Source organism: Hesperophylax consimilis, chromosome 15, assembly GCF_061612785.1.
Source record: "Hesperophylax consimilis isolate HC1 chromosome 15, BYU_Hcon_1.0, whole genome shotgun sequence".
Lineage (NCBI taxonomy): Eukaryota > Metazoa > Arthropoda > Insecta > Trichoptera > Limnephilidae > Hesperophylax > Hesperophylax consimilis.
In genome coordinates, this window is record NC_142850.1 from 14,752,528 (window position 1) to 14,768,170 (window position 15,643).

A 15,643-nucleotide genomic window follows, 5' to 3' on the forward strand; every position below is an offset into this window, starting at 1 on the left:
AGCTCCTCCACACTTCTAATGCCGGTCCACTCTCGTATATTTCGCAGCCAAGACATTTGTCTCCTACCAGGCCCTCTGCGACCCTCATTACATTGCTAAAGCTGGCTAAACCGTACGGAATTGTATATCTTAAAAAGGCCTACAGAAATGTCTGCCATGATATATGTCTATCTCCTAAGGATAACCCCCAGCAACACCGGGTACACGTCAGCTAGTGAAACAATAACTGATACATTATCATTTAAAAATTTAAAAAAAATGTTGGATTTTTGTATCGTATTGAGGCATGGAATTGGCAGAGTAAGGGCGAAAGTAGGCATTGAGGTAAGCAGTAGCGGTTCGTGGCCTATTTCATTGGAACTTCAATCGGAGATTAAATAAAGAGCAAAAAATCACTCTAATTATAAATCTATGTTGGTCTTTTCCATATTTTTTGCGCGAAATTTGAATAGCGCGCCGTTTTAAGTGTGGTAAAATTATAATACTAATTTGTCTTGTTTCCTTACCTTTTTTTATGGGAGTTCACTGAACAAACGCGGTCAAAGGGGGAATAAGGTCTCTGAACAGCATGTTTGGTAAAGCTATATATGACCTAAATGTGATTGCGAGGGTCAGAAAAAAATCAAGGCCGATATGAAACTAAGGATCAAGGTTTTGTCTTTTCCCTAGAAAGATATTTCACCATCAAGTTTAGTATCGGGTCATGTGAAGTGCTGATCCACTTTTCCTCAAACAGCTCTGGAAATACAAGCTGAAAAAAATTATGAAAATTTTAAGAATAAACTTAGAATACACTTTACCTCAAACTTATTTGGCTGTGTGGTATAATATTGTATGAAATATCAGAGTTCAAAATATATGTACATACGAGTATATAATATAGGAATTATATTTTAATTTATTTTTTGTAAAATCTTTCAATAATTAGCTTATCGACATCTGTTATTTTTTAAATGTATTTTAACGCCATAAAATGGCTTTTACAATAGAATGATACATTGGATTATAAGCATACAGTGGTGCAGAGGAGAATATTAGTAATAAATTACAGAACAAGTAATTTGTACACAAAAATATTATTGCAAGTGATACAGTTGTTAATAGAAGTGCAGTGAGACAATACATAATTAAAATAAATATCTACTAGTGTAATAATGGTTTGTATAAGACCTGACATAAATCGAGATATGAGGTGTTTATGATAATAGATAGTAATTAATATAAAATAAATTTATTTATTTATTACACGCCCTAGTGGGCTTTTCTTTAAAAAAAATACAAGCATTTTGTATCAGAGTAAACACTTAAAAATTAATACAATAAAGAAGAATGTAAACATAATGGCGAAAATGAATCCTCACGCATATAATTGAATTTAAAAGATTCAACAAAACAAAATATTAGAAGCGGAGAAGTTATATGGGTACATAGGTCTATTTGTGTCTAGAAGAATAAACGTGATAGAAGATACAACATTTATACTGATTAGTTTTCAAATGAAATATATCACCCAGATCAGAATATTTGTTTCCGAGATTGTGAAGTCTCGGAATCGGAGAATTTTGGTAAGCTAGTGTCCTGGTGTTATTGAAGTAAAAAGGTAAGAAATGTCGGCATGAATTTTTGGGAACATGGATATTGATACATTGAAGTAATTCGGGACAGTCAATTTTAAAATGTAGTATTCTTTGTAACATTATTAAATCTGTGCGTATTATTCTTTCTGAAAGTTTCAATAGACATTTTATCCAAGAGGTAATTGTAATTTATATTTTGTATAGGAATATGCAATTTATAATTTATAAACCTTAGAAACTTCCGTTGAATCTTTTCAATGTTATCTGAATGAATATTGAAAAATGGAGACCATAACGTAGAGTTATACTCAAGTTGGCATCTGACTAGGGTTTTATATAACATAATAAATGTACCTAAATTATTGAAATCTTTTGCAGCTCTCAAAATAAAGCCAAGAGTCTTTAGGGCCTTGTTGATAATATTATTAATATGACATACAAAGGTGAGTTTAAAATAAAGGTATAGAATGTTATAATAACAGATAATATTTTAATTGAACAGAATATTAATATGCATAAAAAAGTGACTTGTTAACATGTATAATCTAGCAAAATATTATAATAGAGTAATTAGTAGTGAGTTTATTGTTACCTTCAAAATTAATTCTACTTGGAATAGCTAGGCAGGTATCGCAATGTGGCTTTAATAATTTAGGGCTGTCAGCGACTTAATGATACTTTTGGATAAGAAATAATTCTAATTTTTAGTAAAATAATACATATGATAGCTAACACTATAAGATATCTGGAGTAAATAGTTTAGATGTAGTAACATATGATATAGGACCCACGCAGAAGAATTTTATCATGCCTAACATTGATTATTGTGATTGAGGTATGTTATTATAGCCTTCTCATAACTATATTCCGTGCAGTTGAATACATCTACTACTTCTGAGAAAACATTGCCAAATGCATGCAAATCTAGGTATAAGGGAGTATCTAAATGACTCAGTCCTGATATTCTTGTTGCAATTAAAAATAATTTTGGATCGACTAGTTCTTGTAGGTTATATGGAAGGTAATAAGACTTAATAAATCAGGGCTGTCTATAATACCATTAGCAATTTAAAAATAAAAATCAAGTCGGAGACAAGTTTTCCATCTGAAAGTTTTAATAAGTTTAGTTCTTTTATCAAATGATTGTAGTTTATTGCTTCAATTGGTAGACCGAGTTAATAGTATTAAGTATAATACATAATGCCGAGTATTAATGATTTAATTTAATTTAAATTATTTAATGTATAAAAGTCAAGATGACACTCCCTCCCTGAACAATTAGTCGATCAGTTATTCTCAATTAGGGAGGTATTAATTAACAGCTTGAACTTTATTTCTTCCAGTTTTGTCTGGAGATAATCACTGGGCGTCTTCCCTCAGGAATTTTCCATCAAATTTATTTCGATAGTCTTTCTACTCAAAAAATATATTTTTTAAGCTTTCGTGATAAATTGTAGCGAAATTCCCGTCAGAATAATTTGCCGAAGATTGATAGAAAAGCGACAATATATCAGGTCTCTCGGGAAGGAGTAAGTCTCTTCGGATCTGCGTTAATTTCGTTAGGTTTTTAGGCCTGGTTTCCCTTTCCACCATTAGTCAGAATTTCCAAACTAACAACAGTATTTCGTTATAGTTTATATTCAGTATCAGGGGACATCAACCATCCTGCGTTGGCTGACGAGCCCTTTTCTCATGTTCGCAAAACGGAATTAAGCTCTACAATTTGTTAAATCTATTAATATATCACGTATTTTTACTTGTTTAGGTAGCATTTACAAACCAATACGTATATTGGATATCAACTATTAGACAATTATTTTGTAACTTCAGTTACGTTTAAAAACATAACGCGTCGCGGTCATATTATAAAATAGTCTACCTTGAAATACCATATATGTAAATTGCTATGGTCCGATCGAATTAAAAATATCAAAAAATATTCTTGCTAAACAATCACTCACTAAACGGTATTTTTTTATGTATGTATGTATGTAGATTTACTACTATATGTTCTTAAGGGTGCATATAAACAGGACAAAAATTCCATGAGCCGAGCCACGAATAACAGAAAGGAACAAAGCATGTTCCTTTCCCATTATTCGCGGCTGGGCTCGCGGATCTATCAGAAGGTTTGATCTGGGCTAGTTATATTATATTATATTATAGGAATATCCTATTTGTCGAACCCTTTTGCAGGATATTATTTTGTGTTCAAATACATTTATTTTAAAATCATAAATGTACAAAAATAAATCCCATAAGGCTTTCAGGAGAGGATTTCCAGTAGCTACCTACAATACAATATTTTAAATTTTGGTCAATATTTAAATGCGAATTTGACCGTTATAATACGGGCATGTGCCTAGTAAACCTGTAATAAATTGCTGAAATTACCGCAGAAAGTAAAAATATCAAAAAATAAGAAATCTTAACGGAAGGCTTTCCTCTAAAGTACTCGCGGGCGGTTTGTTAAGCATTTTTAAAGCTTTCTTCAAATTTGCTGTCTGATGTTAATATTGGCGATCGCTGACGCCCAGTGGTTCACTATTCCGCGCTATAGGATTGCCGACGCCCTAATTTAGCAAATTGTGATGGATTTCGACAATTCATCTTCATCGTAGCGCCCGCCCAGCCGGCATCGTAATTCTCTCGTCGCTAAATGCGAATCCATTATTTTGTCTTCTCCAACTGTCCATGTCGGCTGTATTCCTCCCCTTTACGTACAAAAACCTTTTATAGTTTTTCCATAAGTGAATTCCGTCATAAGTACATTCTAGCATATATTTAATAGATACATAGAAGTCATCTTCTTCTTGCCCGCGTCCCGTCTTGTATGGCTCTCCCCTTCTCACAAGTTTTGTATGTTTTCAATACAAGTTCTTCTGAATTATTTTCGTCTTAGCTCTAATCATCTTAGATTATTGTATTTGTACAATAAACCCAAATGCAAAACTAAAAATGTTGTTGCTAGTTGCCGTGTATTGTGTTTTGCGAAATGGGCGATAATCGTGTAGATTGTATGACTATTGCTTTATTGTACTTTTACGTGAACATAATAAATTGTTGAAAATTGCTGTGTAATTTCTGTCACGAGTTAAAATGTCAGCGTAGTGTCATTTTCACATCGCGATTATACCAATTTATATAAGTACAATAGATTATCCATTTTTCTTTAGCATTTTGTATAATCTTATTGTCAAGCATGCGTAATTACTATTTTGAGAAAACCTTGTGATAATATAATTGTCGCATTACCAACTAAGAATCACCGCTTCAAAACATCTGCATCATACGTGCTAGTTTTTGTTGTTGTTATCAAGTTTAATTTGTAGAACTCCATTTTAATTTTAGGTTTTCTTTTATATTTTTTCCGACTTTATATCCGGGTTAAATCTTCCCCACAGGTAAAACTAAACCCTTCCACACACTTTTCCACAAATTATCATCTAGTCAATCCACATTATGCAAGTGCATTATATAAGCATAGTAAATACAAGAACAACACGTCAACTCACCAGAGATCAAATGGGAAAATAATCCACCGAATCCAGATATTTTCATACCAGAGGGTTCGGCTCGGTAGAATTTCTAATTGGACCTATATATAAATCCTACTGATCCCTAAATATAAATATTTAAAAAATCTTTCGTAATCCTACATGTATTGAAAATGACTGTTTTGCATTTTTATATATAAATTTATAGTATTATTATTCAATTTACATGTAACATTGAAAGAAAAACTAAAAAAATAGGTATTTAATATTATTGTAGAAAGCAATCACTTTGTGGTTTGACATATTTAATAAAATAAAATACTTTTTTGTTTTAAAACCACGATATTTATTAATTTAAGAACCGACCGGTTTCGCTTTACTTAAGCATCATCAGGGTACAAATTAATACTAAACAAGAAATACATAATGTGTGTATATATATAACAAAATATAGAGGGAGACAACATGATACAAATATAAGCAACACAAAGACGGTCATAAAATACATTAACATAAGTGCACAAGTAATGGAAAAACCGCTAGATAATTATGTAGACTAATGGGTTATATCAATAAATCGGGAGAAACAAAGCATCAACTGGCATGGTGGTAAGGAGGTAAGGAGAACTGGGATTTTTTTATGGGTTTATTGGAAACAGACCTAATATTGGACTACTTGATATGTCTAATTGATTATTAAGTATCTGACTTTTGGTTTTTACAGCTTTTTTAATTTCTAGTGCCTCTAAGTTGTTTAGTCTGTTACCATGCCCGTTTTTATGTAAGATGTTAGCACCGGTGCTATGACAGAATGTATGATCTTTATCGATCAAATGATTTGCGAATTCGGAAAACCCGTTATTATTGAGGCAACGAAGATGCTCCTTTATCCTAATATTAACATTACGTGATGTCTTACCGATATAGAAAGCCGAACAATTATTGCAATTTAATTTATAAATCCCCGAATGACTTAATTTATCGTCCTTATCTTTAGAATTAATTAGAAATTTACCTATATTGTTATTAGTATAAAAGGCCGGTTTGACTTCAGAAGGAAGGTTTTTTACACTTAAGGTAGAAAAGTGATTAATAAATAAAATTCGCCGCCATTGATAATTAATATTATTATCATTGATTTGAGGACAAGGACTAGCAAAGAGGAAGCGATTAATGGCTATTTGTTTTAGCTTTTTATTTAAGATTAAATCTATAAAATTTGATTCATAGCCATTATTTACTGCTATGTTTTTAATTAGTTTTAGTTCACTATCAAAATTACTATCGGACATTGGAATTGTGACTAAACGATGGACCATTGAATGGAATGCGGAGTGCTTATGTGAAATAGGGTGATTGGAGGTGCTGTGTATGACAACGTCAGTATAGGAGGGTTTACGAAAAATGTTAAAATTAATTCTGTTATTAACGATCGATAAGGTAAGGTCTAAAAAATTTAAGGTTGAATTTATGCCTATTTCTAATGTGAATTTAATCTTATTATGAAAAGAGTTTATAAGTTTGAGGAAGGAATTCAGTTGACGCTTAGTCCCTGTCCATATACACAAAACATCATCAACGTATCTTTTCCAGTACAAGACATTTTTAATAAGATGTGAGGTACTAGATAAAATTTTATTTTCTAAGTTATCCATGAATATATCAGCAATCAGAGGACTGGTAGGGCTCCCCATAGCTAGGCCGTCACGTTGCTGATATATAACATTATTAAATTGAAAATAATTTTGATTCAGGCATATATTAAACAAGGAAGTTAAATCTTTTATAAAATCTATAGAGAGATCGGAACTATTTAATAAATCAGAAATTAAACATTTACTCTCTTCTATGGGAACATTGGGGAACAAATTTACAACGTCAAAAGAAATTAGTGTAGAATTACTAGGGAGAATCATATCTTTCAATTCTTCTACTAATGAAAAAGAGTTTTTAAGGGTATGTTTAGGGGAAAAAACATTGGTATTTTGAAACAAATTAGTAATAACGGATGATATTTTAAAATTTGGGGCGTTACAACATGAAACTACTGGCCTGACGGGGCAATTATTCTTGTGTATTTTAACGAAAATATTTTAACGCGAAACCGGTCGGTTCTTAAATTAATAAATATCGTGGTTTTAAAACAAAAAAGTATTTTATTTTATTAAATATGTCAAACCACAAAGTGATTGCTTTCTACAATAATATTAAATTGGCGAGTACGGCCGAAAAAGCAAAAATGTATAAAAACTTTTCAATCAAGTATAAAGTGATGTGTATTAATATATACTTTTTCAAACAGTGCATAAAAATGAAAGTGTTTCCTAACTATTTAAATGCGCAGTTCAAAAGCGCCAAAAATCAATCATTAATTCCTCAATCTTCCATGTATAAAGCTAAATTGGCGTGGTTGAAAGAGGATCTAAAATGTGAATACAAACGACGTAATAATATCAAACTTAATATAAAACTATTACATACTGAACTAGTGTATGAGTTGCACCCAGTCGAATGGGACTTATTTGACGACAAAGTGAGATACCTAGTGTCAGTTAAATCTTTTAATAAACTTAATACAGTAAATAAAAAACTCAAGAACTTGTGCCGTATAAATAATCCAGATATTAATATTAGTAACCCGGAGTCGGTCCATACATTTTTTGACCGTGTACAGAACCTGTCTTCTGTACATTTTCTTCCTGAGGAGATATCCCTATTGGCAAAGGGATTAAAATATAACCTTAAATACTCGAATAATAATTTTAATGCGGCAATAGAAGAGGTAGCAGTGGATATAGACACAGCTCTATGTGGTAAACCGAAAAAATTCTGTTACAAAAGTGCTGAAACTTTACAAAAAATAATACCTAAATTTAAACCTAACCCAAATCCTGAGTTGACTATAGTGAAGAATATTCGTGCCAAACTAACGGATGAAGATTTGATCCTCACGAAAGCGGACAAGGGGAATACAGTGATCATACTCCCTCGAAATGAATATAATTCTAAAGTGGCGGACTTCATTGACAGTGACAATTTCGCAATACTTGCGAAAGACCCAACCAATAAGTTCCAAGAAAATGTGAAACAAACACTTCAAGCATGTAAAACTAAAATATTCAAAGATGAATCATATCACAAAGTTAAATTTTTAACTAAAAATCCCAAAACTCCTAAATTATATGGGTTCCTTAAAATACACAAGAATAATTGCCCCGTCAGGCCAGTAGTTTCATGTTGTAACGCCCCAAATTTTAAAATATCATCCGTTATTACTAATTTGTTTAAAAATACCAATGTTTTTTCCCCTAAACATACCCTTAAAAACTCTTTTTCATTAGTAGAAGAATTGAAAGATATGATTCTCCCTAGTAATTCTACACTAATTTCTTTTGACGTTGTAAATTTGTTCCCCAATGTTCCCATAGAAGAGAGTAAATGTTTAATTTCTGATTTATTAAATAGTTCCGATCTCTCTATAGATTTTATAAAAGATTTAACTTCCTTGTTTAATATATGCCTGAATCAAAATTATTTTCAATTTAATAATGTTATATATCAGCAACGTGACGGCCTAGCTATGGGGAGCCCTACCAGTCCTCTGATTGCTGATATATTCATGGATAACTTAGAAAATAAAATTTTATCTAGTACCTCACATCTTATTAAAAATGTCTTGTACTGGAAAAGATACGTTGATGATGTTTTGTGTATATGGACAGGGACTAAGCGTCAACTGAATTCCTTCCTCAAACTTATAAACTCTTTTCATAATAAGATTAAATTCACATTAGAAATAGGCATAAATTCAAACTTAAATTTTTTAGACCTTACCTTATCGATCGTTAATAACAGAATTAATTTTAACATTTTTCGTAAACCCTCCTATACTGACGTTGTCATACACAGCACCTCCAATCACCCTATTTCACATAAGCACTCCGCATTCCATTCAATGGTCCATCGTTTAGTCACAATTCCAATGTCCGATAGTAATTTTGATAGTGAACTAAAACTAATTAAAAACATAGCAGTAAATAATGGCTATGAATCAAATTTTATAGATTTAATCTTAAATAAAAAGCTAAAACAAATAGCCATTAATCGCTTCCTCTTTGCTAGTCCTTGTCCTCAAATCAATGATAATAATATTAATTATCAATGGCGGCGAATTTTATTTATTAATCACTTTTCTACCTTAAGTGTAAAAAACCTTCCTTCTGAAGTCAAACCGGCCTTTTATACTAATAACAATATAGGTAAATTTCTAATTAATTCTAAAGATAAGGACGATAAATTAAGTCATTCGGGGATTTATAAATTAAATTGCAATAATTGTTCGGCTTTCTATATCGGTAAGACATCACGTAATGTTAATATTAGGATAAAGGAGCATCTTCGTTGCCTCAATAATAACGGGTTTTCCGAATTCGCAAATCATTTGATCGATAAAGATCATACATTCTGTCATAGCACCGGTGCTAACATCTTACATAAAAACGGGCATGGTAACAGACTAAACAACTTAGAGGCACTAGAAATTAAAAAAGCTGTAAAAACCAAAAGTCAGATACTTAATAATCAATTAGACATATCAAGTAGTCCAATATTAGGTCTGTTTCCAATAAACCCATAAAAAAATCCCAGTTCTCCTTACCTCCTTACCACCATGCCAGTTGATGCTTTGTTTCTCCCGATTTATTGATATAACCCATTAGTCTACATAATTATCTAGCGGTTTTTCCATTACTTGTGCACTTATGTTAATGTATTTTATGACCGTCTTTGTGTTGCTTATATTTGTATCATGTTGTCTCCCTCTATATTTTGTTATATATATACACACATTATGTATTTCTTGTTTAGTATTAATTTGTACCCTGATGATGCTTAAGTAAAGCGAAACCGGTCGGTTCTTAAATTAATAAATATCGTGGTTTTAAAACAAAAAAGTATTTTATTTTATTAAATAGGTATTTGTTAACTTTTGTTATTTTCATTATTTTAACTTGTACATAGGGGTAAAATATGTAATTAGTATTATAAGGTGATTAGATAGATGGTTATTAAAACTACCCGAAGACGGTGCACACATATTTTTTTACTATCAATAATAAAACATTAAATACTCGCGATTGAAAAAAACTTCGACGTGCTCCAATCTGATTTCACTGTTCAACAACATGGCTATTTTACATTGAAGTAATAGAGACAGATTTCAGTGAAATATCTACATACGTTAATGAGAAATGTCACGTAACGGATTTCCGATTTCCACTTGTAAGTTCTGCAACTTAGAGTTACTATTGATCGTCCTTAAAGTTTAAACCTTTGACGCCAGACCGTTAGAGTAGGTTTCAGATCCCGTAGTTCCGCCATACTTCCTGTATCCTGTGGATAGCGGATAGAGGGTGGATATCGGCCAGTCGGTATCCCGAAGGACCGGAAGTGGTTGTCCGGTAAAAGAGATAGAGAGGAGTGATGCTCGCGGTGCATCCGCATCCGTTGTTGCTTCCATATCCACTTGCTCTGACCCCCATAAAGAGTAAAGCCGTACTATGATATTTTATAGACAACATAATATCAAGGCCTTCTTGATGTATCTTCTTTAATCTTTAGGGTGGAGTTTTATTTTTATGGTTTTTGACAAAGTGAACAGAGGCGGTTCTACGATGCAGTAAATCTGTCCCTTGGGACCTGTCGGTGGGCGTTTTAGTAGCTCCCTTGTAACATTGTTGCTAATGGATGGGTGATGAAAAGATTAATTGTATAAATTAATGATGGATCTATCGATTGTGACATTAATTGGTGAATTTACCGAATACAATAATCTAGACATCTACGCACACGCACTAACGCAATGTAGGTAGGTAGTGATGAGAACTGATAAGGAAGATTAAATAATAGAATGTTTTAATATCAACAGACGCTAATTTATTAAAAACAATTATTAAAATAATTAATCAAATAAAATAAACATGAGACTCTATCAAACAACTAATCTCCGGGCGTGTCAAGAATAAACGTGTGTTTAACGCCATCTTGATAAAATTTTGACTAACGAACATGTAACATTAATAAATTTAAAACATTTAAATCTTGTAAGGAATGTCTGAGCGGGCGCCAGCGAGTTATGAAATAACTACGCAAGAAGTTAAAATAAGTAATCCCTATTTGAATTATAAGTACATTGTTAAAAAGGTTATAAGTGAAAAAGACCTTTCGTGATTTGCAAAGTAGACCCTCATTGTTCAGCGTCGCACGAACACACCGTAGTCTCCCGAGTCCAGCAAGCAACTCAGGTCGATGAAGTGCGCTCTGCACCAATAGCTCGAAACAGTAGTGCCAATTGTAGAATGTTGACCAATGTTTATTCTAATCGGGTAGGAACTGCTGTCCAGAAGTACGCACTGCTACATTACCCCCCTTCCAAAGGAAAAAAAAAAATTTCGTTTTTTTTTTTTTGATTTTCTCCTCATGCCTCCAAATCCAAGTCCAATAAGTGGTAAAGAGTCACAAAATGCAGATAATGCCTTAGAAGAAGAATCCAGCACGTTCTGTAGAAGTCCGTGATGTGCTCGCTGAGCAAGGATTGAAGCGCCAACACCAAGAAAGTAGAAGGAAGAATTCTCGCTGATGGAATATCTGAATGACCCTCTTCTGACATCAGTGAAGAAGATTGAACTTGCTTGGCGAAGATAATGAGCCCCGATAATTGTATCACCATTCTCCAATGTTGACAACAAAGGCAATCTTGAGAAGCTGCACCCTCTTTCTGATAGCAGTGAACGGCCAGGTAGTATCCTATTAAACTCTTCCCGTAGAAGAATGTTGCTTCCCTGAAGGCTCGAACTTGTACAAAATTGCTTCCTCGAAGAATTGATAAAAGTTTGTAAATCTTGAAATTTTGTATTATCTTGAGTTATCTTGACGTGAAGAACCGAAGAGTGATGAAGGCGACTGACTTCCTTGAGGCAAGTGAAAAGAAAGGTTTGCTATGCTTGACAAAATGGATTACTGAGCAAGGAATTTAACAACTACTGAAGTTTAAACCTTGAATAAAATAACAAATGAAAAGATAAACTGTAGTAAAGACTAACAAAATTTATTAAAATTTTTTTATAAAACGAGTCTAGCTAAAAGTGAAAGCTGAGCGCCCAACAAAAGTTAAATTTGAAGCTAAAAGAAACACTATAAAATGAAAATAATAAAGTCTAAACCCACATTGCAGTTACTGCCCTCTGCGAGCAGAGATGAAAAATTATAAAGTTATCCCAGAAACAAACCCAAATTCATAATAAGATAGAAGTGACCGGCTCAAACAGAACCATATATTGATGACCCAATATTGACAAAAATACAGCTAAGTCCAAATGAAATTGATGCGACTTGTCTTGAGCTCAGAGAGAAGCCACAGCAATTGCATGTGAAAACGCATAGTATTTGTTAAAAAAAAATGTAAAAAAAAATTACTCATTTACATTCAATAATATGAACAAATATCATTTTAATAATAATTCAAGCCAAGGACATTAAGAGCAAATAAAAGTAAAAAAAACTTCATGAAAGGATGCAATTTTTAAAAGTTAAAAATATGATTATGTAAATCTCAAATAACCTGAGCGAGTGAAAACTCACTAAATTACAAAATAAATATTAAAAAAAATAAATTAATTATTAGATTAATTATTATGACGTAACATTTTTTTTTTTATATTTGAAAAGTGTATTAAACAATGACTAAATCAAAGAAAACACCATGCCAATGGTTTCCTAAAACCAGAGAAAAATAGAATGTTCTGAGCATCTGAGGCTATCGCGGAAAACTGCATGAAGTATTTTCTAAATTATTGAATTAAAATAGTCAACCAACACCAAGGCAAACTAAGGTACTAAAGAACAACATATAAAGAACAACCATGCACACAATTAAAATGACACGAGGACCAAGCTCGGTACAGAACTGTTAAACCGAAATACAGCTTCGTATATGCCATAATTGAAATACAGTATGTCCCTCTAGAAAGGACAAACCGTACCTCAAAACAAATCGCCATCGCGTACTTAGTTCATTAAAGAACAATCAGTATTATCTCACAAAGTAAAATCAGCTATTAAGAGATCCCTCGAACAGAAAAATAGCACAAAACAGTGGCCAACTGAGATTGTGAATTTCACTGCCCTAGGATAACGCATAAAATAATACAATGGATTCAAATTGTGAGATTACAAAATGTTCAATACAATATGATTGCACTTAAATCCAAAAAAATGTGGATTCAATGCGTGAGATTAAAAAACGTCAATCTCCCGCGTTGAATCGGAATGGACAAATTACACCCCAAAACACATACTACACATGTACACAAGGACAAAACAAAACTTATACAAAAATACACTCAATGTGAAGACACAAAATACTAGTCATGTCCTCACAATGAGAGAACACAAGAAAAATTGCAAACCTGAGGGCAAGGCAAGCAATAACCTAATATATAACAAGAGAAAAGGGATTAATTCTCAAATAAAAGTATAACGATTACAACATAAGAAAAAATAGTTCATCAATTAACCCACCCCGAGATCAGTTAGCTTCTTCTAACTTGATTATATCCTTGACATGAAAAGTTCCCACGGGTTTCCCTGTCATTTCCGCTAATTGATAAGCAACCGGCGATATCTTGCAAATAATTTTACTACGTATAAATTTGGGGGCTAATTTTGCTGAAAAGTATCTACCAGCGTCTGACAAAGCAAAGGACCTTCTCCAGACAATGTCCCCAACCTCATATTGAACGTCCCTACGACGCAGATTATATTGAACCTTATTACGTTCGTATGATTGTCTTAAGGACGTGCGAACTTGGGAGAAAATGTCATTTAATTCATGTAAATCAGATGCCCATGAATCGCGTTTAGAGAATCTAATGTCTTCCGCGTTAAAGTCTACACCTTTGTAGTCATTTCCCGAAATAACAATCTCTCTACCAAAATTAAGGAAGAACGGAGTATAGCCTGTGACTTCATGAACAGCCGTGTTTATAGCCAGTTCAATTTCAGGTAGATGGCACGCCCAGGATCTGTGATCAGATCCCACAAAATAACCCAGGGCTGCTACCAACACCTTGTTTACACGCTCAACAGGGTTATTCTGCGGGTGATATCTGCAATTATAAAACAAGTGACGGATATGAAATTTATTGGCCAGCGCTTTCATGTCACGCGATATATATTGTGGGCCATTATCCAAAACAATCGTATCTGGAACACCGAATTTATAAAAGATATCATTTTCCAAAATTTCCGCAATAACACTACCCGTTGCTTTCCTAAGTGGAAAAAGTCTAGTATACTTCGTAAAGAAATCAGAAACCACTAAAAGGTAAGTATAACCCTTTTTGTAAGAATTAGGGTAAGGACCTAATAGATCTGTCGCAATCCTTTGCCACGGCCTTTGCACCAGTTTCGGGTCACCCATCAAACCAGGAGGCAGTAAGTTAGAACTTTTATAACCTAAACAAGTATGACATTTACTTACAAAAGACTTCACATCAGCTGCCATTTTTGGCCAGTAATATTTAAGTTTAATCCTGTTTAACGTTTTTAAGATGCCAAAATGTGCACAAGAAGGCGGAACGTGATTTTGAACGATGACGTTTTTCCTACACTCTTTTGGGAGAACTTCCTTCCAGTCATAAGACCTGTGTAGAGCCTCCATGCTCTGAATGTGTTTGAAGATGACACCATTGCAAACTTTAAACGCTGGAAATTTTTCCGGATTAGCCAAAATTTTCTCTTTCAAACTTAAGTACCAACGGTCGGAAGTGGAAAAGGACTGATTAATCAAGTCAACATGTAAAGGGTCACGAGACAGTGCGTCCGGAACAATGTTGTCTTTACCGCTCCTATGAATTATTTCAAAATTGAACTGCTGAAGTCTAACCGCCCACCGCGCTAATCTACCGACGGAGACTTTAAGTTTGTAAGCCATTTTAGACTATAGTGATCAGTGATCACCTTGACAGGAATAGGCGAACCTTCAATATAACCCCTAAATTTCTCTAGTGCAAGGATCATAGCATTTAACTCCTTCTCGGTTGTGGAGTGATTTTTCTCCTGTGCAGACAGTGATCTGGAAATAAAGGAAATAGGGTGTTCTATACCATTAACGTCAGATTGAGAAAGGACCGCCCCCAAACCGGTGTTCGATGCATCGCAACTAATTGTAAAGGGTTTACTAAAGTCGGGACAAGCAAGAACAGGAGCCTTGACCAGAATATTCTTTAATTTAGTAAAGGCAGCATCAGCCTGTTCATTCCATACAAATTTTTTACCAGCAAACTCCTTTTTGGTTAAATTATGCAAAGGTGCTGCAATTAAAGAAAAATTTAAAATGAACCTTTTGTACCAAGAAAGTATACCGATAAACCTACGCAAGCTCTTTTGCGACGTTGGAATGGGGAAGTCAACGATTGCTTTTACTTTTTCCGGGTCAGTTCTCAACCCATCCTTATCAATCACGAAACCTAGGTATTTAAGGGAGTCACGACAAAAGACTGACTTCTCTAC

General features: G+C 33.4%; 1 protein-coding gene across 1 annotated transcript in view; it reads right to left on the reverse strand.

Annotated features, from left to right (window-relative positions):
- Nucleotides 1-656: 656 nt before the first annotated feature.
- LOC149417359 (uncharacterized) overlaps nt 657-15,643 on the reverse strand; it is a 239,074-nt gene continuing 224,087 nt past the window's right edge. The window contains exon 6 of the mRNA XM_089639990.1: nt 657-751. Within this exon, the coding sequence (XP_089496116.1) occupies nt 729-751 (23 nt within the window). The 3' untranslated portion in view covers nt 657-728. The remainder of the gene's footprint in view (nt 752-15,643) is intronic.